The sequence below is a fragment of the Arabidopsis lyrata genome (assembly GCF_000004255.2).
Source record: "Arabidopsis lyrata subsp. lyrata unplaced genomic scaffold ARALYscaffold_1, whole genome shotgun sequence".
NCBI lineage: Eukaryota > Viridiplantae > Streptophyta > Magnoliopsida > Brassicales > Brassicaceae > Arabidopsis > Arabidopsis lyrata.
The window spans coordinates 5,791,918-5,818,002 of record NW_003302555.1 but is presented as its reverse complement, the minus strand read 5'-3'; the positions used below and the strand labels follow the sequence as shown (position 1 = coordinate 5,818,002).

General features: G+C 37.6%; 7 protein-coding genes, 1 long non-coding RNA gene and 1 other non-coding gene across 11 annotated transcripts; 2 read left to right on the top strand and 7 right to left on the bottom strand.

Moving 5' to 3' along the window:
* Positions 1-253: 253 nt before the first annotated feature.
* Positions 254-326, bottom strand: TRNAA-UGC. Its single transcript has one exon. It is a non-coding gene; the product is annotated as a tRNA-Ala (tRNA).
* A 791-nt stretch (positions 327-1,117) lies between these two features.
* On the top strand, positions 1,118-2,498 carry LOC9326087 (PLASMODESMATA CALLOSE-BINDING PROTEIN 1). Its single transcript, XM_021010930.1, has 4 exons — positions 1,118-1,451; positions 1,644-1,886; positions 1,971-2,007; positions 2,083-2,498. The coding sequence occupies exons 1-4, from the start codon at positions 1,400-1,402 to the stop codon at positions 2,348-2,350; spliced, it is 600 nt and encodes a 199-aa protein (XP_020866589.1). The 5' UTR covers positions 1,118-1,399; the 3' UTR covers positions 2,351-2,498.
* Positions 2,499-3,213: 715 nt separating this feature from the next.
* On the bottom strand, positions 3,214-3,632 carry LOC9328838. Its single transcript, XR_002329445.1, has 2 exons — positions 3,530-3,632; positions 3,214-3,446 (listed from the first exon to the last, which is right to left on the bottom strand). It is a non-coding gene; the product is annotated as an uncharacterized LOC9328838 (long non-coding RNA).
* A 3,354-nt stretch (positions 3,633-6,986) lies between these two features.
* LOC9328837 (uncharacterized hydrolase YugF) lies at positions 6,987-9,390 on the bottom strand. The gene is made up of 10 exons (XM_021013494.1): positions 9,070-9,390; positions 8,689-8,783; positions 8,527-8,624; positions 8,361-8,410; positions 8,189-8,284; positions 7,987-8,076; positions 7,783-7,875; positions 7,608-7,703; positions 7,382-7,447; positions 6,987-7,293 (listed from the first exon to the last, which is right to left on the bottom strand). Exons 1-10 carry the CDS (start codon positions 9,244-9,246, stop codon positions 7,141-7,143), a joined length of 1,014 nt encoding a protein of 337 aa, XP_020869153.1. The 5' UTR covers positions 9,247-9,390; the 3' UTR covers positions 6,987-7,140.
* Positions 9,391-9,492: 102 nt separating this feature from the next.
* Positions 9,493-10,835, bottom strand: LOC110225017. Its single transcript, XM_021013496.1, has 2 exons — positions 10,737-10,835; positions 9,493-10,567 (listed from the first exon to the last, which is right to left on the bottom strand). The coding sequence occupies exons 1-2, from the start codon at positions 10,766-10,768 to the stop codon at positions 9,688-9,690; spliced, it is 912 nt and encodes a 303-aa protein (XP_020869155.1). The 5' UTR covers positions 10,769-10,835; the 3' UTR covers positions 9,493-9,687.
* An 80-nt stretch (positions 10,836-10,915) lies between these two features.
* LOC9326085 (putative pentatricopeptide repeat-containing protein At1g13800) lies at positions 10,916-14,455 on the top strand. 2 transcript variants are annotated; one of them, XM_021013491.1, is made up of 3 exons: positions 10,916-12,492; positions 12,703-14,074; positions 14,168-14,455. In XM_021013491.1, the coding sequence occupies exons 1-2, from the start codon at positions 11,160-11,162 to the stop codon at positions 13,809-13,811; spliced, it is 2,442 nt and encodes an 813-aa protein (XP_020869150.1). In that variant the 5' UTR covers positions 10,916-11,159; the 3' UTR covers positions 13,812-14,074; positions 14,168-14,455. The 2 variants fall into 2 exon arrangements, with proteins under 2 accessions (XP_020869150.1, XP_002892774.1); XM_002892728.2 differs by having other exon boundaries at positions 10,916-14,074.
* LOC9326084 (factor of DNA methylation 4) lies at positions 14,431-18,089 on the bottom strand. The gene is made up of 7 exons (XM_021013492.1): positions 17,985-18,089; positions 16,200-17,415; positions 15,923-16,104; positions 15,781-15,849; positions 15,387-15,680; positions 14,972-15,181; positions 14,431-14,867 (listed from the first exon to the last, which is right to left on the bottom strand). The coding sequence occupies exons 2-7, from the start codon at positions 17,407-17,409 to the stop codon at positions 14,631-14,633; spliced, it is 2,202 nt and encodes a 733-aa protein (XP_020869151.1). The 5' UTR covers positions 17,410-17,415; positions 17,985-18,089; the 3' UTR covers positions 14,431-14,630.
* Positions 18,090-18,439: 350 nt separating this feature from the next.
* Positions 18,440-20,398, bottom strand: LOC9326083 (F-box/FBD/LRR-repeat protein At1g13780). The gene is made up of 4 exons (XM_002889975.2): positions 20,306-20,398; positions 19,284-20,219; positions 19,041-19,181; positions 18,440-18,947 (listed from the first exon to the last, which is right to left on the bottom strand). The coding sequence occupies exons 2-4, from the start codon at positions 20,214-20,216 to the stop codon at positions 18,657-18,659; spliced, it is 1,365 nt and encodes a 454-aa protein (XP_002890021.2). The 5' UTR covers positions 20,217-20,219; positions 20,306-20,398; the 3' UTR covers positions 18,440-18,656.
* A 98-nt stretch (positions 20,399-20,496) lies between these two features.
* Positions 20,497-23,537, bottom strand: LOC9328836 (protein root UVB sensitive 3). Of its 2 annotated transcripts, XM_002889974.2 has the most exons (15): positions 23,173-23,537; positions 23,007-23,064; positions 22,883-22,942; positions 22,756-22,794; positions 22,620-22,682; positions 22,445-22,501; positions 22,255-22,318; positions 22,075-22,158; positions 21,893-21,975; positions 21,673-21,802; positions 21,505-21,597; positions 21,244-21,382; positions 21,126-21,169; positions 20,837-21,024; positions 20,497-20,747 (listed from the first exon to the last, which is right to left on the bottom strand). In XM_002889974.2, the coding sequence occupies exons 1-15, from the start codon at positions 23,292-23,294 to the stop codon at positions 20,649-20,651; spliced, it is 1,323 nt and encodes a 440-aa protein (XP_002890020.1). In that variant the 5' UTR covers positions 23,295-23,537; the 3' UTR covers positions 20,497-20,648. The 2 variants fall into 2 exon arrangements, with proteins under 2 accessions (XP_002890020.1, XP_020869152.1); XM_021013493.1 differs by lacking the exons at positions 20,497-20,747; positions 20,837-21,024; positions 21,126-21,169 and having other exon boundaries at positions 21,251-21,365.
* Between the last annotated feature and the right edge of the window lie 2,548 nt (positions 23,538-26,085).

The following is a 26,085-nucleotide window of genomic DNA, read 5'->3' as shown; positions in this document are numbered from 1 at the left end:
CAAAACATTGAGTATAGTGACATCCACGAAACCTAATTTGATCTCGCACATGCACGGAGATAATGCCAATACGTGAATCCAAAGACACAACAGGGAAAAGTCTAGAGTGCATAAATTCCAAGTCCAAGTAACGTGTTTGACTATATATATCAGCTAAGGAAAAAACACGAGAGAAAGATTCCGAGTCCGTACTACCGTTGATCGGAAACCCAACTGTACTGAAAACCTTTAATTAAAAAAATAGTTAAAAAAATGGAGATGCGGGGGATCGAACCCCGTGCCTCTCGCATGCAAAGCGAGCGCTCTACCATTTGAGCTACATCCCCAATTGTTGTATTTGAACTGTATTAGCAACTTATAAAGCACGCTGAACCACTCCAAACACAATTTGCATTTGGGAAAGAATATACAAAAATAATATACACTGACTCTAACTCTCTACTCACTAGTTCCGCTTACATGGCTTTAAGTCTCTAAGCCAGCTCACATATATATGAATATGATGATGATAACGGTGTAATGGTTATGGTGTACATAAAATTAATTAAAGAAAGCTTTACTTGGGTTTGGGTACTTACTAGTCAAAACCATTCTTAAAATAAGTTCGAATCATTAACAAACAAAAATTGTGTTCAAACCCAAAACTATTACCGTTTCAGTCGTGTACACACAATAGAAGTACCCCTTTCTAAAATAACAGTATTATATAATGAAATTAGAAACGTTTCATCAAAATAGAATCATATCCAATTTATAATATGTGACTCACCAAGATGTAAATTTCAAAACTGTTTTATTTTGCTCATCAAGATATGACTCATATCCACGAAGTGATCACAGCAAAATAGAAATCTATAAATAAAAATGATTGAATCGTTGCGCTTTTTTTGAAGTAAAAAAAAAATCTAAATCCAAGAATTTTAAAATTAACAATAGTAGTATACTAGTATGATATTGACTATTGAGGAAGAAAAAAATTATCAAACTGAAATCAGTTAAATACTTAAAATGACAAAAGTTGCATAATGCAACAACAACCAGAGAGGGTCCCGCATATCTCCCACACGTAAATGTAGTTCGTCAATATATGTCAGTTTTCAACTCTTTTCTATTTGTACGTTATATAAATCGACCTTAATATAAAATTCTTAAACAAAAACTTATTTAATTTTAAGTTTAGTCACTACAAAAGAGATCGTAGTTGGAACATTGGAACCAAAACACTAACTTACAAGTGTTTCTTTTTCAATATTTTATTAAATCATCTTTCATTTTCCAATACTCTTAACTTCTCTCTCTAAAGCCATCATCTTAATTTTGGTTAGTACCTGGTTCTTGGTTTTGAAAGTCAAAGTCTCTTTTGTGCTTCTCCTAAAGAGCGATCTTGAGATTAATCATCATGAAAGTGCTTCTGGGTCTTTTGCTTCTCTTGGCCTTGACCAAATCTTCAAGTAAAGCTTTTTTCTTCCCCTTTCTTGATTAATTCTTATTTTCCTATTCCCCAAAATCAAGCTTTATGTAAAGGAATGATCTTTTCAATCTAAGCACTATCAACCGACCACAGTGCCCTGGTTTTATGGTTATTAACATATTCAAATTTAAAGATCTCAATCTGAAAAGGCTATATCTTTCTTTCTCTTTAGGTGCAATTTACTGTCTCTGCAAAGATGGGATAGGAGACACAGAGCTTCAAACATCAATAGACTATGCATGTGGAACTTTAGCAGATTGTAATCCTATACATGATAACGGTTCTTGTTTTCAACCAAACACCATCAAAAGCCACTGTGATTGGGCTGTTAACAGCTACTTCCAAAACGCAGCTCAAGTCCCTGGAAGCTGCAATTTCTCCGGCACTGCCATTACCAATCCAAACCCACCTTCCAGTTAAGTCAATAACTCTTAAAAGTCTAAAACCTTTTGATGGAAAAAACTTGTGATCTTGATGATGTTTCCTTTTTTGGGTGCAGATTTGGCTAATGGTTGCATCTATCCTTCAAGCGCTAGGTATGTTTGATCACTTCCATTAACCTAAAACTGCCTCATTCACATTATTTTACTTTGTTCTTTATCTTGTAACAGCTCTACAAGGTCGCCTCCATCAACAACACCACCAACGGGAAGTGGAACACCTCCCACAAACGGAACCACTCCATTTCCGGGAACTCCATTTCCAGGAACTCCGTTTCCAGGAACTCCTCCGGTGTTTGGTCCAACCGGAGTCTTTAACCCAAGCAACCCAGGCAGTGGTGCCTCAAGTTTGGTTATCTCCTCTGTTTACACACTCTGTTTTTCATTACTAGTGTTTCTTTGTGGTTCTGATGTAAGGTTTGGATTTAGCCACGTGTAGAGACAGAAAGACATCCACTTGTGTTAGTCTTTGATTCTGTTTTGGATGGAACAAGAAGTTTAGGCGTTTGTTGAGCTTTCGTCTATGTAAAGGTTGCTCTAATAGAATCTTGAGTAAAGAAAGAAAAAAACAGAACATTTAATCTTTAGTGATGAGAATGGAAACAAACAACCAGAGTTTATGATGAAGACTTCTTAACAACAAACATCCTTCTTACCAACTCATTGTTTGTGTAAAAAATACTTAAAATTTTTTTTAATTATTACAACAATAATTTCTTTTGATCAATTATAGATTAAAAATAGAGAAGTTTGGTGTGGGGATTTTGTTTTATTTATTCAAAAAGACCAACCAACAATTAAAGAAGTGAAGTATCAACAATTTAAGAATTTAGATTTTTGGTAAGAAACATACACACCTTCAATAATTCCCACCCCACAAGGCTCTAAGACAGAATCTGTTGAGTAGATTGTAACAGAAGATGAAGAGTATAAAAATAATCAAAAGGAAACACTGAACAAGATTGTTTGGTTTTTCTTCTTGATTTCATTGATACATTGCAAGCTGTTTGATGTTAAAAGCAAGCTCAATAATAATCTTCTGCCTTCATTATTTACCTAAGCATTGTATATGTTTTTGTCTGGATGTTAAAAGTAGTCTTAATGATCATTATCTGCCTTCATTCTGAGCCATTTGATTGATTAGGTAGACAAAAACATTTTCATTAAAATCATATCATTTTCATAACCCCATATCAATGATTGACATACCAAATCCAGTGGGGCTTTAAGTTTGGTCAAATGGAGATGTTTGGTGTGGGGGATTTGTTTTATTTATTCAAAAAAAGACCAACCAACTAACAATGAAAGAAGTGAAGTATCAACTATACAATTAGAGAAGTAAGATTTTGGTCCTTCAATAATGAATGGCCCCCTAGGGTCTAAGATATACTTTCAACCTCGTTACACCTGCTGCAAGTCTCTCTAACAAACTCTGCTATAAGTTTAGCAACAGCAGCCGGTTTTTCGACGTGGGGAAGATGTCCACAGTTTGATATTTGTTCAACACGTGCATTCGATAACTCTCCATGCAGTCTCTGCATTGAAGAAGATATGATTTAGGACAAGAGAGACCATTTGAAACATGACAATAGTCTAAATAGAGATAGAAAAATCTAACCCAAGCGAGCTTGTTGCTAATGATTTGGTCATCCTCTCCCCATAGTATCAATGTCTTCTGTGAAACCTGCAGACAGAATCTTTTCAGTAGCCTATAACAGAAGATGAAGAGTAAAAAACCAAAAAAAAGTAGAAGCAAACATAGAACATCAATGCATGCATAGTTTCTCTTCTTGATTTCATCTTTTCCAATATTTTAATGAACAAGAATTGTGAAGAGTTTTACGTATTCAGAGGATCATCCTCCAGTACAATCAAATAACCAAGAAAGAACTTACCCCAGCATAAGCTGCTGCTTTGGGTAAAGTTGCTAAGTTTCCAGTACCAAGGACTCAACCTGAATATTCATAAATTTCTTCTCCTTAAGAATTCTATAAGTACCGCTTCTGGATGGTTGACAGCAGCACCGAGGCTCGGCCCAACCAAAACCACAGGCCTTCTAATATGAGACTTCCAAAACTATGGATCATACAAGAACAAGAGAGCCAAATCAATCCCCTTCAACTAAACAAAGCACACAAGTAAAGAAAATGTCTACAAACCTCTCGATTCTGTCGGCGAGCTTTAGAGCAAACAGCGCTAGGTTTATCCGCCGTCACTATAATCTGGCGGAGAAACCGCCGTCGCCGTCATTGTCACCGTTAGCGGTTGCCGGTTGGTTCTTGATAAAGCAGATATGACACGTGGCAACTGAGACCATTGATCAAAATTCCAAAAGGAGCTCAAACGCTGTCGATTGGTTGGAAGTCTATCCGACGTGGCATAATTATAAATCTAATTTGCATTCAGATTTAAGTTTTCTGTATTTTATTTTTAAATCTCTATTAAAATTTAAAATCTAATAACAAAAATAATATTAATTTAATTAATATTTATATATTATTGAATGAATCATGCATAATTTTGTCAAAAGTTTTTAAATCAATAATTTGGTAACAAATCATAAATAGATTTTGGGTGTTATTGTTGAGCTTAACAACGGAAGCATTGTTGGAATAAAGGTTGTTTCTATTTCTTGCTATTCATGTCAAGCTCGAGCTCTTGGATTTTCAAGTTTGGTTTCAACTTTCTGGGCGATTCTCAGTCACGATCGAGCGTTTCCTCTAATCCGTATATATATATATATATATATATATATATATCTTCACTTTTTCGATTTTGTTACTCATTCCTAGAAATAGGGTTTTGTGAATCTTTTGTTCTGTCATTCAATCTTCTGAAATCATACTATATATCTTACCGGTCTTTAATGTTTCAATGGCTTTGATTGTTTATCGCTGACAGTCTTTTTATGTGGATTGGTATTTTTACAAGTTATGTGCAATGGCAGATGCAAAAATATTTTTTGTATGGGGCACAAATTATAAATAATTAATAACAATATTTACATAATAAAAAATATTAAGTAGATATTTATTTTTGATAACGTTAAAGTATATTTTGCACCTTTAATATATATATTTCAGATTTGAAATCTAAAAATAAGCCAAAATTTTTGAAAACATTGCTTCTATTGGTTTATAATATACTTAGGTACATATATTATATAGATATATATTTAATTTATTAATTAGAAAAATACATAGTTACAAACTTACAATTCACTATAAAAATAGATATATAAGAAATTTAAATTTACTTATTTAATTAACAAATATCACCCAAATTTAGACCCTAAAATAATAAATTAACTAAAAAAGAGAATAATATTGTTTAACTTTACTAAATTACTATTTTTACTAAAAATTCAATTAAGATATATGTATATTTTATAAAACAAATGTGAATTGAATTTGTTGAAAGTTACTAGAAATAGAAAAATAAAATAAAACTGAAAGCTTATAGTTTTGTTTAAGAAAATAAAAACAATGTATCCAATAGTAAAGAAGAATAAAAAGGAAGAGGCTGAAGTTGCTAAATAAAGGCATCAATCAAACCAATATAAAATTCACCAAAAAAAATTAACAAGTAGAAGAAAGGGAATCGAACTTGTGACCAAAGATATCCATGTGAGAGTGGAAGCCAGCTGAGCTACAGGATCTAACACAAAATAATTACTAGCTAAAGTATAAAAATGTGTATGGGGCACGTGCAATTGAATGGTTGCAGTACCGTTTGCAGGATTAGCGTTGAGGGATATGACACTTCGGTTCATGCGTATGATCTCAAGCTTGCGTTGAGAAAACATTTCTCTTCATGTGGAGAGGTCAAAAATGTTAATGTTCCCAAAGACTTTGTTAGGGGTATTCTCAAGAGGTTTGCTTGTGGCTCTTCTTCCTCCAATTTTTTTACCCTTCTCAAAGTTTATAGTTAAAAACTAGTTTTTGTGTTGTGTCACAGATGTGCCTACATTTGTATTGTGGGAGAAGGTGCCTTAGAAAAGGCGTTGCAACTTAGTGGAAGTGACGTTAGAGGATGGACTATTTCTGTTAAGGCTTCACCGTTTCATATACCAATGTGCATTGATCCTGGCCGGGCTTTGGTTGCTGTTGCATACTTAAGTCGTCAAGAGTACCGGTAATATTCGATGATAATATTTTTTTTTGTTATGGGGAGATATTTGTATGTGTTCTCTAACAACAATGCAATCAAATTACTTTTAGGATGATGGTTACAGGATATGACACTTCGCTTCCCGAGCTTGATATCCAGATCGGCTTGTGTAAACATTTCTCTACATGTGGAGAGGTCACAGGTGTTTTGATTCCGGGAGACCGAAGAACTGGTGGTCTCAACAGGTTTGTCCTCTCCAATTTCCCAACTCTTTTCTCTCAAGTTATTAGTCTTGCTAACTCAAGACTTGTCTTTGTTGATTTTTTAACAGCAAAGCTCTTGTTACTATTGTGGGAGAAAGCGCAGCAGACAAGGCACGAGAACTTAGTGGATGTGACGTGAAAGGATGGGATATTACAGTTGTTGGTGTTACTCATCTCGGCGCAAAAAGAAATCGCTCATCATCATGTACATATATATTTGCTCTGATTCTTGGTTTCTTGGTAACAAATTATTAAACCTCTCATTAGTTTCGTGTTTCTTTTTAGGTCGTTCTTTACCTATGAAGTCGAAAGCTCTCGATGAAGAAGACAAGGGAGTAGAAAGCTCTCGTTGAAGAAGACTAGGGAGTAGAAAGCTCAACCAAGTTCTTTGGTGTTTTTAACTTGTGATACAATACAAGGCAACCCTTTTTCTTTAATTACCTCAGTTTTTCTTTTGTTTTTTGTCTGGCATGTTAATAGTAATCTCAATAATCATTATCTGCCTTCATTCTGAGCCGTATACTATTCGATTGATTAGGTATACAAAAGCATTTTCATTAAATCATATCATCTTCATAACCCCATATTGATGATTGTCATACCAAATCCAGTGGGGCTTCAAGTTTGGTCATCTCCTCTGTTTTCACACTCTGTTTTTGTTTTTAATTTACACACAACAATAATTTCTTTAGATCAATCAAAGAAGGAAAAGATGGAGATGTTTGGTGTGGGGGATTTGTTTTATTTATTCAAAAAAAGACCAACCAACCAACCAACAGTGAAAGAAGTGAAGTATCAACTATACAATTAGAGAAGTAAGATTTTGGTCCTTCAATAATGAATGCCCCCCTAGGGTCTAAGGTATACTTTCAACCTCTTTACACCTGCAAGTCTCTCTGACAAACTCTGCGATAAGTTTAGCAACAGCAGCCGGTTTTTCGACGTGGGGAAGATGTCCACAGTTTGATATTTGTTCCACACGTGCATTCGATAACTCTCCATGCAGTCTCTGCATTGAAGAAGATATGATTTAGGACAAGAGAGACCATTTGAAACATGACAAGTCAATAGTCTAAATAGAGATAGAAAAATCTTACCCAAGCGAGCTTGTTGCTAATGATTTGGTCATCCTCTCCCCATAGTATCAATGTCTTCTGTGAAACCTGCAGACAGAATCTTTTCAGTAGCCTCTAACAGAAGATGAAGAGTAAAAAAAAAAAAAAGAAGTAGCAAACATAGAACATCAATGCATGCATAGTTTCTCTTCTTGATTTCATCTTTTCCAAATTTTAAATGAACAAGAAGTGATTTAAAAGGAAGTACCTTTTTTATAAGAGAAGTTACGTTGTATCCTCCGCTCGTCATAAAACTAACAGTAGCGTCTTCCCACCAAGGATATAGACAATGCAAGCGACCAATCTAGATTGAGAACAAAATCAGACTGTTGAGAGCTAGTTTCTTGTTTACCAATAAGAACTTCTTAGTAACGCTTGTTTACCTTTGTCCAGTCCCAACTAGTTTCCAATGAGATATCATTGAAACAAATGAAGTTGACGTATAACCGTAATGGAATACTCTTCAGAAGATATACCTAAAATCCCAAATTCATATACCCAAAAAACCATAATGTTAACAGAATTATGAAGAGTTTTACTCAGAGGATCATCTTCCAGCACAATCAAGTAACCAAGAAAGAACTTACCCCAGCATAAGCTGCTGCTTTGGGTAAAGTTGCTAAGTTTCCAGTACCTTCTGAGTAAACGCTTGCGTCCATTAAAACCAAGGACTCAACCTGAAAAAAAATATTCATAAATTTCTTCTCATAGTCAATATCTTCTGAACATGTTTATTAATAAACTTCTTTATGAGGAATAATGAAAGCTCCTTAAGAATTCTATAAGTACCGCTTCTGGATGGTTGATAGCAATGTCAATTGCGACAGCAGCACCGAGGCTCGGCCCAACCAAAACCACAGGCCTTTCAATATGAGACTTCCAAAACTATGGATCATACAAGAGAGCAAATCAATTCCTTTCAACTAAACAAAGCAGACAAGTAAAGAAAATGTCTACAAACCTTGTAAAAATGCTCTCTTTTCGACGCCACATCACACGGTGAAAGTTTTTCTAAAGAAAAGCACGAAAAGATAAGTGTGTAAGAGTGCAAAAACATTGACAAGTTTGGAGAATAAGAGAAAAGAAAAAGGGAAAGGAAGTAGTAAAAGATAAGAGAGGGACAAAACCTAAATCAGAAAAACCCCAACCAAGGATATCAAATGCCCATGTTTCTAAACCGGCTTCTTCTAGCAATGGATAAGTGTATCTCCACTCTAAACAAGAACTGTTTAACAAGAGTTTTAAACTCAAGACACAAACTCAAGAAACCACAACATTTTCATTAGTACCTATCAAATCCGTGAAGAAGCACAACAGGAGTTGTCTCGTTCCGAATTAGCGGTGTAACGCAACTGCTCATAATACTATCTTCCCTGAAGCTCACCTAACATTCCACACATTACAAGACAATGAGAAAAGTCTCTACAGGTTCATTCTTACATTGCTTTAAATGTTTCTACTCACTTGAAACTTTGAATGTAAGATATATAATCCCAAAAACTTGAATTGTGACATGACCCAGTTGCAGCTAAGACAGTGAAATCTAGTTGTATATATATAAGCTCAAATTCTCAATCATCATGAAAGGATCAGACTTTGGATTAAAAAAGATTTAAAATTTCAGAATTACAGGTTACAGAGAGATAAATGTGGAATATCAAGTCACTTACAGACACAGGAAGCCTCTCGATTCTGGCGGCGAGCTTTAGAGCAAACGTGTCTTTGATTCTCTCAACATCGCTCGGCAAAAACGTCGGAAACTTCTCCGCCGTCACTTTAAACGGCCTTTTCATTGTACATTCCACCTTCAGAATCGGCCCAGAAACCGCCGTCACCGTTGAGAGCATCGTTGAAGACGACGTGGCTCTCTGTTACTCTGTTCACTTGCGTTTTGTACTTGGTAGAGAAGATATGACACGTGGCAAGTAAGACCATTGTTCAAAAAGGACTTTAAAACGCTGTCGTTTTGACTAAGAAGAATCACAGCCACATATTTCGTTAATGTGGCTAATTGAGCCTCTAAATCCAACCGTCCAATACACAACTGCAATTTCAGATTTCTGTTGCGAAGCAAGAAAAATAATGGCCAAAAGTGAAAACTTGAGAAGCATCTTAAAAGTGATGAGACTAAGAAACAGAGTATACAATAGGTATGAAATATGTACTTAGCTCATTGCAAGAGCTTCATTTAGTGTTTTCTACATTCCACACTAAGCAAAATAACATTCAAATGAAAACAAGGAACGTGGCTTTCTGCTTGCAGATTTCACATAAGCAATTACCAAATCTCAGTCTACAAGATTCCCGTCGATTTCATAGAACAAACGGTTCGCATTTTCGCTGATTCTTTCAGCTCCACGCATAATCTTCTTGCAATCTTCATGCCAATGCTTCGGCATAAACTCTATCAGCTTCACTTGAGGATCCTTTATATCAACGTTATTGTATATCTCTCTTGCAGGTAAAACATGCTTCTGCCAGAAATCAACAAGTGCTGGTTTCATATCTTCCCAAAACGCGGTATCTCGCCAAACTCTAAAGAGGCTACTTCCATTGCGAGTCCAACAATATAAATCCAACCAATCTGTATCCACAATCTCCATTAAACCCTGAACTTGCGGAACACAAATATAAGGAACCTTCTTCCATGGATACATTTGCGAGGTACCCCCATTATTAAACGGGCATTTCACTTCTAACACACCCCTCGAAGTAACACCGTCTTTAACTAAATTAATCACTCCATCAGGAGAAGCTCCTAACCAGTTTTCTTCAGGATTTTCACCATTCTTATAAACAACAAACTCAGGTATGAGGATTTCATTTCCCGTTAACTCAGTGTATCTCTCGAGTGCTTCAATCTCATTCTCAACGTCCCAAAACGTAGCTCGGTTCCCAGCAAACTGTTTTGCTGCCCCGATTTTCTCTAACCAAAGATTTCGTCTACCATCAGGCGAAAATCCGATAGCACGCGAGAAATTACTAGCTGTTAACCTATTCTTTCTCAAATCTTGCCAATTCTTACGCCAATGCTGAGTTGATTCCGTAACTACTGCAGCTTCTTCTTTCTTTGAAACTATACCAATGATTTCAGAAATTACCTTTGAGTCAGACTCTGGTTCGTTATTTGGAATGTGCAACAAACGATGGCAGTAAGCTAAATCATCACTGCCAAAGAAAAATTGAAACAAGTGTAAGATTATTACACAAATTACTTCTATTCGAAAATCAATTTGGCTGCAGAGATAATTACAAAATTGAATCCGAATTTCGTCTATAGCTATTACGAAACTATGAACTAGACACTATAACTAATCAGACAGAGACAACAACTGACCGTGCACGCTTGTAAAAGATACGACGAAGCATATCGGCGACGGCAAACCGGCGGTGAATAGACGAGTTCGATTCTCAAAATTTTAAGGGTTTAAAGGAAACGATTCTGTAATAAAGGTCTTAACGAATGGGCCGTCTTGGCCCAATTATTTTACGGCCGTACCATTAAAACCATTTTACTTCCGTTTATTCGGTTCCAAATTTTCGGTTAGATTCGGTATAATATAGTAATAGACACATTGCAATGTCCAATGTTATTTCGGTTCGAGTTCTGATTTGGAATCGGTTCGGTTCGATTTCTGTGTCCTCTGTAAAAGTAAAACCCTGAAAAAATCTTCAGTGCTTTCTCTTGGTCGGAAAATCTCTTCTCAATTAGTCTCTGCTAGCTTTTTTTTCCGGCTGCCACAAGATCGGAAAATATTTCATGCGGGTTATCCCGAGTTCATTACTCTCACATGTGAGAGGACTGATTCGAAGAGGACCCTCTTCGAGATGGTACGTGGTTCCTGCACTTTCCCGGACGAACATTACAATCTCACACTCAGAGCAAGTGAAAGAAGGTACCTTTGATTATAAAGCATTGGAGTTAAATGAAATTGGGGTTCTTCGAGTATTGAATAGTATGAAGGATGATCCTTATCTTGCTTTATCGTTTCTCAAACGAATTGAAGGAAATGTGGCTTTGCCTAGTGTCCAAGCTTATGCAACTGTTATCAGAATTGTTTGTGGTTGGGGTTTAGATCAGAAACTGGATACTTTTCTAGTGGAACTCGTTAGAAAAGGAGATGCGGGGCGCGGTTTCAGTGTTATGGAGTTGTTAAAGGCCATTGGAGAAATGGAACAGTCATTGGTGTTGTTGATACGGGTCTCCACTGCATTGGTTAAAGCCTATGCTAATCTTGAAATGTTTGAGGAAGCTATCGATATTTTTTTTCGAACTTATCATTCCCTAGGACGTGCTCCGGATATAAAGGCATTGAATTTTTTGTTAAACCGTATGATTGCTTCTGGGAGAACTGATATGGTGGTTGGTGTTTTCTGGGAAATAGAGAGGCTGGGGTTGGATGCAGATGCGCATACTTATGTGCTTGTGGTTCAAGCATTGTGTAGGAATGATGATAAAGAAGGGGTAGATAAGCTTCTTATTAGACTGTTAAACTCAGAGACGAGGAATCCTTGCGTGTTTTATTTGAATTTCATTGAAGGACTATGTTTAAATCAGATGGCAAGTATGGCGTATCTTCTACTCCAACCATTGAGGGAAGTGAATATTCTGGTGGATATGAGTGATCTTGGAATTGCATATCGCAGAGTGGTCCGCGGTTTATGTAATGAGATGAGAATAGAAGATGCTGAAAAAGCTTTTCTTGACATGGAGGAGCACGGGATTGATCCGGATGTCTATGTTTACTCGGCGATAATTGAGGGACATCGCAAGACTATGAATATACCTAAAGCTTTTGATATTTTTAACAAAATGGTGGAGAAAGGAAAAAGAATAAATTGTGTGATTGGAAGTTCGATCCTTCAGTGCTGTTGTCAGATGGGAAATTTCTCAGGAGCTTATGATCTGTTTGAAGAGTTTAGAGAGTTGAACATTCCTCTTGATAGGGTTTGCTACAATGTTGCATTTGATGCTTTGGGAAAGCTTGGCAAAGTAGAAGAAGCTATTGAGCTGTTCCGAGAAATGACGGGTAAAGGAATAGCTCCTGACGTCATCAACTACACGACGTTGATAGGTGGTTGCTGTCTACAAGGTAAATGTTCTGATGCTTTTGATTTGATGATTGAAATGGACGGATCAGGTAAAACACCTGATATTGTTATATATAACGTACTTGCTGGTGGATTGGCTAGGAATGGTCTTTCCCAAGAGGCACTCGAAACTTTGAAACTGATGGAAGATCGGGGGGTAAAACCCACTTATGTTACACACAATATGGTCATTGAAGGCCTGATTGTTGCAGGTAAACTAGACAAGGCTGAAGCTTTCTATGAGAGTTTGGAACATAAGTCTCGGGAAAATGATGCAAGTATGGTTAAAGGCTATTGTGAAGCTGGCTGTCTTGATCAGGCATTTGAACGATTCATTAGACTGGAATTTCCTCTGCCCAAGAGTGTGTATTTTACTCTATTCACTAGTCTTTGCGCCGAGAAGAATCATATCAGCAAAGCTCAAGACTTACTGGATAGAATGTGGGAACTTGGAGTCGAACCTGAGAAGAGCATGTATGGAAAGTTAATTGGTGCATGGTGTCGAGTTAATAATGTGAGAAAAGCCCGGCAGTTTTTTGAAATTTTAGTTACTAAAGAGATTATCCCTGATTTGTTCACTTACACAATCATGATTAACACCTATTGCCGGTTAAACGAGCTGAAGCAAGCCTATGCTCTTTTTCAAGACATGAAGAGGAGAGATGTCAAACCTGATGTGGTAACATACACAGTTTTACTCAATAGCAATCCAGAGTTGGATGTGAAGAGGGAAATGGAAGCCTTTGATGTTAAACCAGACGTTGTCTTATACACAATCATGATTAACAGATATTGCCAGTTAAACGACGTGAAGAAAGCCTATGCTCTTTTTAAAGACATGAAGAGGAGAGAAATCGTACCTGATGTGGTAACATACACAGTTTTGCTCAAAAACAATCCAGAACTGGATCTTACGAGGGAAATGAAAGCCTTTGATGTTAAACCAGACGTTTTCTACTACACAGTTTTGATTGATTGGCAGTGCAAGATTGGTGATCTTAAAGAGGCGAAAGGAATCTTTGATCAAATGATCGAAAGTGGGGTGGATCCTGATGCTGCACCTTACACAGCACTAATAGCTGGTTGTTGTAAGATGGGAAATCTTAAAGAGGCGAAAATGATCTTTGATCTAATGATTGAAAGTGGGTTAAAGCCTGATTTTGTGTCTTACACAACACTAATAGCTGGTTTTCGTAGGAATGGGTTTGTACGTAAGGCGTTCACACTTATGAAAGAGATGTTGGAAAAGGGGATTAAGCCGACTCAAGCTTCCCTGTCAGCAGTACACTATGCTAAATCAAAGGCCAAGGGACTCCGATGATGATTAAGAGCATATATCTAAATGGTCAGGTGAGGATGTGGAACCACAGTTATTGGTCTTGAGAACAAATTTCTTTGTCAGTTAACAAGAAATTTAGGATCTGCATCGGCGTGTATGAGGATGTGAGCTCACTATTATCCTCAGTGAACACGTATCTTCAGGGCTCCAGTTTTTGAGAACGAAACTGGTAGAATGCGGAACGTTAAAAGACAAAGGCGGACCGAAGCTTGTCTTGTGGAGCTTGAGAACAGGGAACCATAAAGGTAGAAAGAAACCTTGCTTATTACAAACCATTTCTTAGAAATTTATCCGGTTGAAGGAATAAACTCACCTAATTCACAACAATATCACTGCAGGAATACAGGTAAAGCACAATGACCGGATTGTGGCAATAACATCTACAAGAAGGATCAGGATTCATAAGCTCTGCTTTTTCTTACTATGGCGTCATCTTGACGCAGGAAGTAATAATCTCCAGAAAGCATCACGAGAATATAAACTAACAAGAAGCCCTATTGATTGTATTTGTAATACGTAAAAATGTAAAGTGTAATTTAGTAACCCAAACAAGCCTTGTAAACGTGTTCTTAAGTAGCTAAACTGTAAATTGTAGAAGATCTTCAATGAAGCATATTCATATCTAACCAAACCCAACTCCTCGTCCCAGACCGAATAACCAAGTACATAAATTTGATATCCGAGTCCAAGATCTCAGCCTCATAACTATTCTTAGTGGGGATAATCATAAAATCTCATCTACTCTTAATAATTATCAACAATAGAGGTTTCTAGAAATGAGTTTTTTCTTTTAAAATTTATTTATCTACGCTTCGGCTTTGGTTTCTTCTGTTTCCACGAGTTGAGCAGATAAACAACTCCTTCCTTGATAGTCGCTTTTCTGTTTTCTCTGAAATTCCAAAGCTCAGGCACTATGTACCTTCCACTGCCATTATACTCGTTCCTTTCTTTAAGCGCTTGTGTCACAGCTGCATACACTTCCTCACCCAACTCTTTCCTCAGCTCTTGTAGCTTCTCATCTTCTTCATTCAGTTCTTCCTGCAAAATCGTTATAGTCTCTTTCATGTTCTTATATTGCAGGAGCTAAGATATCATCTAGAAGCATTGTTTTAAGAGAAAAACGTGTATGTACTATTGTTTACCTTTGGGGTTCCATCTTTTACGACGACCTTAATCGGATGCCAAGCCGAGTCTCCCAAGTGCTCCTCCCACAAGGAACAGAGCTCTGCGGCTTTTTCATCAGCTTCTTCGGCTGGATATTTCTCTTTAGCTAATTTTTGGAACGGTTTCTCATCCAATGCTCCCATTCTCTTCACACCAATGTAAGCTCGTGAGGTCAACTCCCGCATTGACTGCACATAGGTTAAGCATGGTTAGTAGCAAATATCAGAATAAATGGCAAATCACTTCCACTATCATCTGAGATTTCTATCACGAGTTACCAGGTATGAACATGGAGTCTCACTAGATCAACACCATAAATGTTCATCAATCAGAAAATCCAAATAACAAACCCTCAAAGGAAGAAGAAATGGAGAGAGGCTGAGAATTGCTTACATGAATCAAAGCCTTGCGCGCATCCTGTAGCTCATCATTAGTGTAGCCATGTTTTACAACAAGAGTTTGATAGAGCGACTCTTGGAATTCCCAATCCTCTTCTTTCTCCTTCAGTTCTTCCTTTGTCTTTTCTATCATCTCCTTGATTTTTGAATCTTCACCTTCACCTTCTTGCATGTGTCCCATGACCTGCAAGTCACCCCTCATACGCTCTATCTCTAGCTCCAATGCCTGCTCAGCATCGAGTTTCTGCTCAAGCTCACGGACTTGCTTACGTAATTCATCTTTCTCCCTCTGTAAACAACAGCCAATTTTATAGATACGACCAAAAATCAAACCAACAGCAACTTGAACATTAACTTTCAAAGTGTTTTTAGTTTACAATAAAGCTTACCTGTTGCTGTTCTGCCAATCTCATCATGTCTTCATCAGCTTTGTTTTGTTCTTGAGTTGCCATTAAGTTCTGGCAGAAATTATAAGATTTCACGAATCTTGCTAAGATCAGGGTAAAGTTGTACAAAGCATGTGAATGTTACCTTCTGCTTTTGCCATTGAAGCTTTCTCCGCTCAGTCTTATTCTTAGCTTGACACTTATCCAGATATTTCTCCCGGTCTTCATATTCTTTCCTTTGAGCTTCCAGATGCTGAGAGGCCTTTTCATGTTCTTCATAAATACTTGCCAAATAATCACGCGCAGTTTGCTGCATACTACTCATTTCTAAACATTGAAAAGCAAACTTATCAGTTTCCAAATACTAGACCAAGCACGCACCTCAATCAAGCAAAAATTCATTTCATAGTAAGAAAACATACTTTCATTATGTGTGTCGATCATTTCATCCTTCTCTCTCATTCGTTTCTCAAGCACTGAACTGGTTTTTTTGTAGATGCTCTCCATTTGTTGAAGATTAGTGTTTTTGTCTTCCAGTGTGTTTTCCAAGTTTGAGACAAGCGTGAATGTCTTTCTTTGATCTTCTGCCTCTTTACCAGAAACACTCTTCAAGTCCCCTTGTTTCCTGAGGTGGTCACCAATAGCAGTTCTTGAATAGTAGTCATCTTGTTTTGCTACCCAACCATAAAGTTTATCACCTGGATCACGTGTGGAATCATGGTCTCTTTTCCCACACTGATTCACTTCAAAGTGTTTATCAAACATGGTCGCGTTTCTGAATCCTTCCCACTCTTTACCAAAGTCAACAATAGCAAAACCAGTAAAACCAAATTTTCCATTCCACAGTGGCGTGACTTTGTGGGGATTAAACCCATTGTTGAGCAGTTCTTCTCTTATCTTGCTTCCACTCTCACCAGCATACTTCCCTGTTTTCTCATCTAAAGTTCTTTTCATGTTCGCCAGGATACCTTTCCAGGGATGCACAAACATCTGATCCCCATTACCAGCACCCAAAGAAACTAGCTTCTGAGGAGCAAACCTAGCACCATGGCTGAGACCAATCTGTTGGACAGGTTCTTCTCTCTCTTTAGCACCAGAAACTAGGCAAGGTCTTTTGACAGGGTATGATTTGTCTTCGTTGCTAAAAGAGGGGTTGGGTTTATCAGAAAACTTTGGTCTTTTCTCACCACTTCGTCCAGGATCATCTCCTGAGACAGACTTTGGTTCAGCTTTGACAATATGAAGTGAAGTAGATTTTTCAATGCTTATGAATTCTCCTTCTTCAGCAGTTAACAATGTAGATTTCCACTTTCTGGTAAACTCCTCTTTAGGAAGAGAAGAGACATCTGAAGTTGGAGTAGGATCTGGTCTTTCCCGAGGGCGGAGATACTTCCTCATATACCTCTCCAGTGCAAGATGTCTAGCTTTTTCTCTCCCATCCTTAGTGCGGGAGCTACCGCCAATACCAGAAGCATGACGATACAAGTCATCAAACTGGTAATCACGCTTTCGATCTCTGTAGCAGAAGGGACACCTGAACAGAGACTCTGAGAATTTGACCTTCCTAGTACCATCTTTCATTTCACTGTAGTATCGGTACTCCAAATCTTCCAGCTCTCTTCTGGAATACATTGCAACCTACAACACAAAAACATCCAAAAGAAGCTGGTTTAAAATCCAATCAGCTAAAAAACAAAAACAGGACAAAAAAGAGAGAATGAGATAGTTATCGTAGTTATGCAAACTGGCGTTGCAAAATTTGAGTTATATTTCATCAAGGTCCATGATCATCATAGCATGAACCCTTATACTTAAACCCTAAACCTGAAATTGACTAACCCAATTGCAGAAACCTACTAAAAATCACAACTTCTCACAACCTAGACGAAGAAGATGAGTAAGAACAAAACCCAGTAATTACAAAAAGACAAATTTCCATTAGAAGAAGATGAGAACAAAGCCACTGAAAACCCTAACATAATCCAGCTGCATTTTGCCAACCAAAAAAGAGAAGATGAGAAGAATAAAATGGAAATTGCGTCTCTACAGAGCAAAAACCCAGCGAAGAGAGACACAAAATGAAGAACAATGTAAAGCAACTAAACGAAAAGAGAGAATTTCACGGAAACAGTTTCAAAAACAAAAACGTAAAATGTCTGTAAATAGGAAACAAGCGAATAATGTAGAGGAGGAAGATGAAGCGAAACCTTATGAATCAGCAAAGAGAATGGCGAAGAATTGCAGGTGGGAGATAGAGAGACGCGTAAACCGTGACTGGAAAGAAAGAGTGAAGAAGACGGACGAACGATATTGGCGTCTTCTTTAGCCTTTAGTTAATTGGTCATTCATTTTAAACCGAATTAAACCAATCACAATATTAAATTAACCGGAATTGAATTGAATTGAAATTTTGTTTATAGATTTGATTGGTTTGCAATTTTCATAACCGAGTTAACCGAAATTTCAATTTGCTACGACAGTACGTTTCGAAATTTGGATCTTTTGATTGATTTTTGACTAGGAGGAGCAAAGAGTTTCTGACATACACGTGCTCTTCTTCTTGGTTAAGACTTGAGAGATGAAAAAAGATCCCCACATAGCTTTAGTCCAACGGATAAATAATGTTCAACGTTCCACTCATTTACCCATGTAATACTATCACTTTCTTCAGAGAATCCAATAATATCATTGAAGACCCTCCAAGAAACTGAGATTGAGATTAAGATAAAATTAAAAAACAACAATTTTTCTCGTTCTCAGACCGAGTTTTATGGTCAGGGAATCCAACCAGAACTAAGATTAAGAACGAACTGATCTTTAAAATAAATCCTAACGTTTCATGAGAAAACATACTTTCTACACTGATAATGATCATGGCCTCATTCCAATTCAGCGTCGATGATAATTTGACATCTTAGAGAACGTTTTGTGAGTTTATCAAGCTCCTCGTAGATATCTGATTCCGAATAATGTTGAGGACAACCCATGAAACACACAATCAGTTTCTCGAGGACTGCTGAGTTTTCAAGAAAGTATCTCGCTATTTTCATATCCTCTTCCCCCCAGTCAAACAATCCTTTTATCTCAACACGCTCAAGAGTCGATACGAAACATCGAGGCACATTTACGAGTTTTAACTCCTCCATCACCTCCTCTGGATAAACAATTTTCTGCAAACACCACAAAACAAGAGCCATGTACTCAATTATAAACATCCTTAAGAAACACAAAGTTGTTACGCCAAAAACATAAAAAGGATTTACCAAGATTAAGTGTTTCAGATTCGGGAAACTCTCAAGAAAGGCTGGCAAAAACTGTAACAAGGAGCTCGGGAACTCAGCCTGAAGACGGGATACGTTATTGAATTTGGGAATCGATCCTACTTTTGAGTAAATATGAAGGGCCTGCAACAAGAAGAAAGTAAAAAATGGATACTAATGAGAGTTTTCCACTTATTAGACAAAGACCAAGACTTGTTGTATAAAAATATATATATATATATATACCTTCACTGTTTGATGAGAGATGATCATATGTCTTACAATAGATATCCCGGTGAGAAAATCACGGATTTCATTTCTCTTTGCCAAGTCCTCCGGATCAAACATCCGGCCAAACCCGAAAATGAATTTGATATCGAGGTCAATCATGAATAAAGAAGTCAGGTTCTTCACCATGAATCTATCGAAATGGTCTTCTTTAAGACTCATATACTCTAGTCCTGGAGCATCAATCTCAAATGTCTGTGCCACGCTCCGAAAACAAGAAATACTGTGCTCAGACGGAATAGAAAACCTCTTCAAGCTTCGAGATCTCACACGAGTAACCACCAATTCATCATCACAAAGATAAATCAGTTCTTCAAGAACAGGACATCCTGAAACAAGCTTCTCCAGATTCATAGTACCACTACTATGCCAACGAACTTCTCGAAGATGCATGAATTTGAGACAAGGCATGTAAACAAATCCCGGATCCGCAAGACCCGAAAACGAAAGCTTCAAAGAAACCAATGTCTTACTCGTATAAAGATTCAGAGGCATGAACTCGATACAAGGATAGACAAGGCCGTCATCAGCATCTTGATAATAGGTATTGCTCTCAACATCTAAAACTCGAATTCGGCGGTTAACCGCATCACGGATCCGATCCGAGAACTTGATGATCTCATCTCTACTGTAATTTACCTTGAATTTTAGCAGGCGAGACTCATTGTTAAACTGGAGAAATCTGTCGATGAAATCAATCAACACTTTTTCGTTGTTGTTATCAAAAGGGAAATCACGGCAGTTCAAGTCAAGTCCGGGAACATTGAGCCATAGATTCTTCCATCTAGTCGATAAAACACTCGTCTTCACCGAATCTTTAGTCGGAAGGTGTAAGAGTATTTGACTAATCAAAGATTCCGGCAATTCGCTAATTCTATCGAACCCAGGCATCACCTAAGTCGTGCATTAACAAACAAACAATAAATTCATCGAATTCCAAAATCTAGGATACAAGTATCAATTATAAACGAAAAACTCACCGTGAATTCGATTCGCCGGTAGGTTTATCGGCCGGAGTTGTGGGTAAGCGATGAACTTGATAATGAGAGAAAACTCGAACCCTCTATATATATACGTTCGAAGCGTTTCCGATTCCGATTTGCGTTTCGAATTAAAAAAACGGTTGCCATTATTAATTCTTTAATTTTCCATTAATAACAAACGTTACACATGTCAAACCGACTTTCTCCGGTTAAACCGGTTACCTTAATCGGTTCGGTTCGTTTTCCATAAAAGCTTGACAATAATTTTTGTCAAAATCAGTTTTAACATATTGGTTTGCTTAAGCGAATGAAACACACATAATTTATTGTGATAAAAAGCTCAGTCGATCTTAGCAGCGGAAGTGTGAGATATCCAATTTGCTCTCCAAGTAATGGAAGGCGAAAGAAGACGCTCTGTTTTCCAACCTCCTGATCTCAGCTGCATAGGAAATAACAGAAAAGAGTGAAAAACAGTAGCTTTCGTGTCACGAAAACACGGATTAATTGGTCCTAGTGATTTAATCTTACCTTGTGGAGAAATTCGTCATAGTGTTTATCAATCCAAGCTTCTCCTTCTGAATAGAAAGATGTGCTTTTTTCCATAAGGTTTGCCAAAACAATGGCGTGGATATATGATTTCAACACATCTGCAGCCGATGAATCTTTGTGCAAGATCACACTAACATTTCCCTTTCTGTGAGCCAATAAATACTTAGCTGCGGGAGTGTACAACAACAGACAAGAACCGAGTTTACGTCAAATATAGACAGAGAAACTAATGTCCTTGAAAGGTTATGGAGAAAGAAATCAATCAAACCATTCTTGTATGAAGAAGCTCCAACACCATTTAGCAGCTGCATCCTGCCCATAAATATGTCAACCTCAAACCGATTCTTTCCCCAAAAACTTTGTGGTGACTAAAGTATAGAACTTACATTTCTAGACGAGGGAGAGAAGAAACTCTTACACCTAAGTGCACTCTCTTATGCAATAGCTTTGAATTAGTTGACCTCAATGAAGTGGCCCACACGGGCAATACACCCTCCATTGAAGAAACCTGTTCGGGGGAGAGAACTGGTGACATGTTTAGTTAAAGAAAGTTACTGATATATGGTGCAATGATTAAGATGAACCAATTAAAAACAAAGGGAAGCCATTGAAGCGTTGTAAGAATCAATGATGCATTTTGAAATTACCTTGGCCAGTTTGCATGAAATGTGTTAGAAGAATCGAACTCCTCTCGAAGTTTAATGAATTCAATACAAGACACCGGACAGCTCTATAGTTTGCTAAATATAGAAGAAAGGAAAACAGTTAGAGAAATTCTGATTTGATCTATGCTTTAACCTTCATCTGTAACTTACCATACATATGAAACACGGTGAGAGAGAGAAACGAAAACCAAATAGCCATAGGGTTTCCAGAGGTAAACCGAGCTAGCAACATTCCCAATGACATGCCCATCATAGTTGCCATAGTCTCTTGGCTTCCTTCCTTTCAATAGATAAAATAGAAATAAAGAACTACTAAAATTTCACATTTATAGTTTCTATATCATTCACAGTGAAAAGAAGTAAAGAGTACCTTAGCAGATATATCCGCTGCATTGTCTTGAAGAGCAAAGTGCTGTGTTAGAGCTGCTCTGGTTGCTCCACTTGCAACACCAGCTAATTAGAGTAGCCAAGATCGAAAAAAAGTTAAAAACCAAAGTACCAATCCAAACGGAAGTCTTAACTTCAGTGTTGGATGCAAGTAATGAAACTCACTAAATGATCTTGATAGGCTCCCTAAGCAAACGACAACGATAAAGGCAGATGGAAACAAAGGAGAAAGAAGGTCCATTAGCATTCCTGCAATAAAAGCAACAAAGCTTGTAGTCATTCAACTGAGAACCAAATACAGGCAGTTATTTTCAAGTGTGAATGTGGCAACTAACTATTACATACCAATATCGTTCATAAGGTCAGCAACTAGGCGCCACATTTTTGCATTGCTATCCAGGTTAGAACCCTGAAGAACAGAACAGTGCCCATTACAAAAAAAAAAAAAAAAATGTAAGCAGGCTAGATCTCGAAGAAGAGGAAAATGAAAAGAATTGATAAGTATATGATTGAGCAGAATCTGCTATATGGGCACCTGATAGAATGTGAACAATATGCCTCCAAGCATCCCAGTAAAATCCCTCAAAAACCACTGCACATTACAAACGAGATACAATCACTATAATCCCTTGCAATTTATACTACTTGAGAGAGCCAATGAATTCCAAAGTAGGAGAAAGGTTATACGTTAGCAATAGAAAAAAACACACCTGAAATGTAGCACCTATAACTGTTGCAGATTTCTCACCGACCCCAATTGCACTCAAAAGAGCCTGAAAATAGTCCAAATCAGGACTGCTGCAGCAGACAAATTTAAAAATGCAAAAGCTCAAAACTTGATCTCACCTGAGTGGAAAGCATCATCTTTATATAAGTTGAGAGCCCCTGCAACAAACATAGCCGAGAGTCACAAATTCAAACACAAGTCAAATTTCACAGTAACTATAAGGCACACAAGCATGTTCTTACATACCTGTAATGTGTCCCAGAATTGAAACCCTACATAATCCGGAGTTACACTACCAGGAAAGCCCTGCACCAGACAAAGTTCAATTCAGAGAAGTCCAAACCCTAATCCGGAGAACACTAACACTTGCCTCTGGTACAAATGCTTGAAGAACTCGTCTCCATACATGATTGAAGCGATTAGCAGACCTATAAATCACTCACAGGAGAAGAAAACCCAAGAAAGTTTCTCAATTTTCACTGAAACTATCAGATTTGGATTGGGATTGAATAGAGGAAGAGGAATAAGGGAAGAACCTTTGGATGGAGAGAGAAGCGGAGGCAGTGATGGTTGCTGTTTTGAATAACTTAGTAGAAGAAGAACCATTCCATTCTTCAAGTATAATTGATCCGCAATCAGAGACTTCTTCTTCTCTCATGGCGAATTTTGGCTTCTTACTTTGTGAGAAAGTGAAACAAGGCACTTATTCAAATGTTTAGACTTTATGAGTTTTTTGGACTTTGGGTGTGGTTTCAAATTCAATTGCCATCAAACAGTCGATGACCCAACTGTGATTCGACCCAATCGGTCCAATTTCAAAAGAGGAATCGATCTAGTGGCAACTGGCAAGCACTACCCCAAAAGCTTTTCTTCTGCCTTGATTCATCGTCATTTCTTTTGCGTGTTGAGGGACTTCCATGGCTTCATCGTTATACCCATCTGTCTTCAACCTCAACCCATCTCTAAATTCTGCAGAGGAACATCAAATTCGTGGAATCTGGAAAATGGGTTTCTACAAAAATCCAGAAAGCATTGTAAAAGGTACGTTTTTTGGCAACGTAGCTCAAATGGGAAATATCTTTTGGCTACCAATTGGGTTTCTAAATTTAGTAACACTTATACCAACAAGTCACGGAAGTGTGTGGAAGAAATGTTAGATTGGTCTTTATATGCTTTGTGACTGTGTTTGTGGACTAAGATGTCTGAACCTGAAAACCTTGAAAATGATGCTTAACAAATCCCATTTCCGACTATAAATCACATTTCCTCACTCATCTTTCATTCTCTTCTATTACTGCCTTCTGCTGATTCCCTCTTGGCTCTTACTGTGGGTACTGGTAATGTTCATTCTATTTCGAATCCAGTTTCTAGGTTTTGATCATCAGTCACCAACTTTATAAATGTTGTTTCCTACAAGTTATCTCTAGAACACAGCTGTGTATCATATTCATCTTCTGCTACATGTGGTTTGTTTTGGTCTTTATTGTTCTAGGTAACATTTCTTCAGAAATTTGTTTCAGGCTCTTCTTGTGAGAAATGGGAAAACTTGTTGCTGTCTTGATCTCTCTTGTGTTAGCACTTGGAACAATTCATGAGGGGAAATGTCATCGAGACCAACCTTTGTCAGGACATTGTTTGATCTGAATGAACAAGCTTATATCAAAGCCTCTCCAACAGTTCTTGGATCTGATGTAAAGCTTTCTCTTTTTTTTTATCAGAAACAAATGCAAACTCTTAATCACCATCTTTAACTTCAGTGCTTATTTTCAGGGTCAACATATGGAGTGGGTGTTGGTTGAATATAGTTCTCCGTACCCATCAGATGACGATTGGATCGGAGTGTTCTCTCCAGGGGATTTCAAGTAAATATAACACACCTTCTTGTTAAAAGCTTTTTCAAATCTAAAGGTTTAGTTTTGATATGATAAACATAAACTCATAAAAGCTTTGTATTGCACCTTTTCTGTTTCTACAGTGCTTCGATTTGTCCTGCAGAAATAAAATACGTTGATCCACCTCTACTGTGTTCTGCGCCTATCAAGGTCTTTGCCTCATCATGGTTTATAACAATTTTTGTGCTTTTCTTCTCTGAAATGAGTCTTAAATTTTTCTTCTTTACAGTTTCAGTATGCTAATTATAGCAACGCAAGATACACAAGTACAGGGAATGCTTCTTTGAAGCTACAACTCATCAATCAGCGAGCAGATTTTTCCTTTGGACTCTTTTCTGGCGGTTTGTTGAATGTAACACTCTTTCACCCACAATTTCTTTAGATTTACAGGTTTTTAGCTTCATCGTTAACAATTCCTTGGTTTTGTTTTCTCCTTTTCTGATAGCCAACGCTTGTGGCTGTCTCAAACAAGGTAGTCTTTGAGAACCCAAATGCACCACTTTACCCACGTTTGGCACTAGGGAAAGAATGGGATGAAGTAAGATTCAGAAAACTTTTATTTAACTTTTTTTAGTGATTCTTTCTGTAGTAACTAATTGCTTATGTAAACTTGTTGTAAACAGATTACAGTGACGTGGACTAGTGGGTATGGACTCGACATAGCAGAACCTGTAGTGGAGTGGGGCATTATGGAAGGAGAGCGTAAATTCTCGCCTGCTGGAACTTTGACCTTCGGGCGTAACAGCATGTGTGGTGCGTAGATCCGTTATAACTTCCATACTTACACACACACACACTAGTAACATTCCCGCTTGTTCTGATTTAACAGGGGATCCTGCTAGAACCGTGGGCTGGTGTGATCCCGGTTACATACACACTGCATTTCTCAAAGAGTTGTGGCCTAATTCCAAGTATGTGCATATGTTTTTCTGTTATGAAACGATGAATCAGCTCCACAGAGTGATCTGATATGTATAAATCAATCACTAATCTTTTGTTTTGACTATTATAAAGGTACACATATAGAGTTGGGCATAAATTGTTCAGTGGTGCACACATCTGGAGTAAAGAGAATCAGTTTAAATCTTCTCCTTTCCCGGGCCAAGATTCTCTCCAGCGTGTGGTAATCTTCGGAGACATGGGAAAGGTTTGATCTTTCATCCAAATCACATTGTGCCTTTTCGTTAATATATTCTTAAAACTGTATCTATACCTCTCTCATGTGTCTTGTTGCAGGCTGAAGTTGATGGCTCAAATGAGTACAAAGATTTTCAACGCGCTTCTCTCAACACCACAAAGCAGCTTATTCGAGATCTAAAGAACACTGATGCAGTTTTCCATATCGGAGATATCTGTTATGCAAATGGATACCTTTCGCAGTGGGATCAATTCACAGCGCAAATCGAGCCAATTGCTTCCACTGTTCCATACATGGTTGCAAGGTCTGCCTTTTTCTATTTCTAAGAAAGTTACTGCCTTTCTGGTTTATTGAAAGTGACTGCGATTAATCTCATGTGCAGTGGAAACCATGAGCATGTCTGGCCCAACTCAGGATCG

Coding starts and splice junctions, on each gene's coding strand:
- LOC9326083 (XM_002889975.2), bottom strand. CDS start 20,216: ATGCCTGGGTTCGATAGAATTAGCGAATTGCCGGAATCTTTGATTAGT. Junction 19,182..19,283: donor TCTCTCATCAAACAGTGAAG/GTATATATATAT, acceptor TTCTTGTTGCAG/GCCCTTCATATTTACTCAAA. Junction 18,948..19,040: donor ATCTGAAACACTTAATCTTG/GTAAATCCTTTT, acceptor TGGTGTTTGCAG/AAAATTGTTTATCCAGAGGA.
- LOC9326084 (XM_021013492.1), bottom strand. CDS start 17,409: ATGTATTCCAGAAGAGAGCTGGAAGATTTGGAGTACCGATACTACAGT. Junction 15,681..15,780: donor GATTGGCAGAACAGCAACAG/GTAAGCTTTATT, acceptor TGTTGTTTACAG/AGGGAGAAAGATGAATTACG. Junction 14,868..14,971: donor TAAAAGATGGAACCCCAAAG/GTAAACAATAGT, acceptor ACGATTTTGCAG/GAAGAACTGAATGAAGAAGA.
- LOC110225017 (XM_021013496.1), bottom strand. CDS start 10,768: ATGCTTCGTCGTATCTTTTACAAGCGTGCACG. Junction 10,568..10,736: donor ATCTTTTACAAGCGTGCACG/GTCAGTTGTTGT, acceptor TTTCTTTGGCAG/TGATGATTTAGCTTACTGCC.
- LOC9326085 (XM_002892728.2), top strand. CDS start 11,160: ATGCGGGTTATCCCGAGTTCATTACTCTCACATGTGAGAGGACTGATT.
- LOC9326087 (XM_021010930.1), top strand. CDS start 1,400: ATGAAAGTGCTTCTGGGTCTTTTGCTTCTCTTGGCCTTGACCAAATCT. Junction 1,887..1,970: donor CAATCCAAACCCACCTTCCA/GTTAAGTCAATA, acceptor TTTTGGGTGCAG/ATTTGGCTAATGGTTGCATC. Junction 2,008..2,082: donor ATCTATCCTTCAAGCGCTAG/GTATGTTTGATC, acceptor ATCTTGTAACAG/CTCTACAAGGTCGCCTCCAT.
- LOC9328837 (XM_021013494.1), bottom strand. CDS start 9,246: ATGCTCTCAACGGTGACGGCGGTTTCTGGGCCGATTCTGAAGGTGGAA. Junction 8,784..9,069: donor TCGAGAGGCTTCCTGTGTCT/GTAAGTGACTTG, acceptor GTGGAATGTTAG/GTGAGCTTCAGGGAAGATAG. Junction 7,704..7,782: donor CTAGTTGGGACTGGACAAAG/GTAAACAAGCGT, acceptor TTCTCAATCTAG/ATTGGTCGCTTGCATTGTCT.
- LOC9328836 (XM_002889974.2), bottom strand. CDS start 23,294: ATGAGAGAAGAAGAAGTCTCTGATTGCGGATCAATTATACTTGAAGAA. Junction 22,795..22,882: donor AATTCTGGGACACATTACAG/GTATGTAAGAAC, acceptor TGTTTGTTGCAG/GGGCTCTCAACTTATATAAA. Junction 22,502..22,619: donor TTATAGGTGCTACATTTCAG/GTGTGTTTTTTT, acceptor TGTAATGTGCAG/TGGTTTTTGAGGGATTTTAC.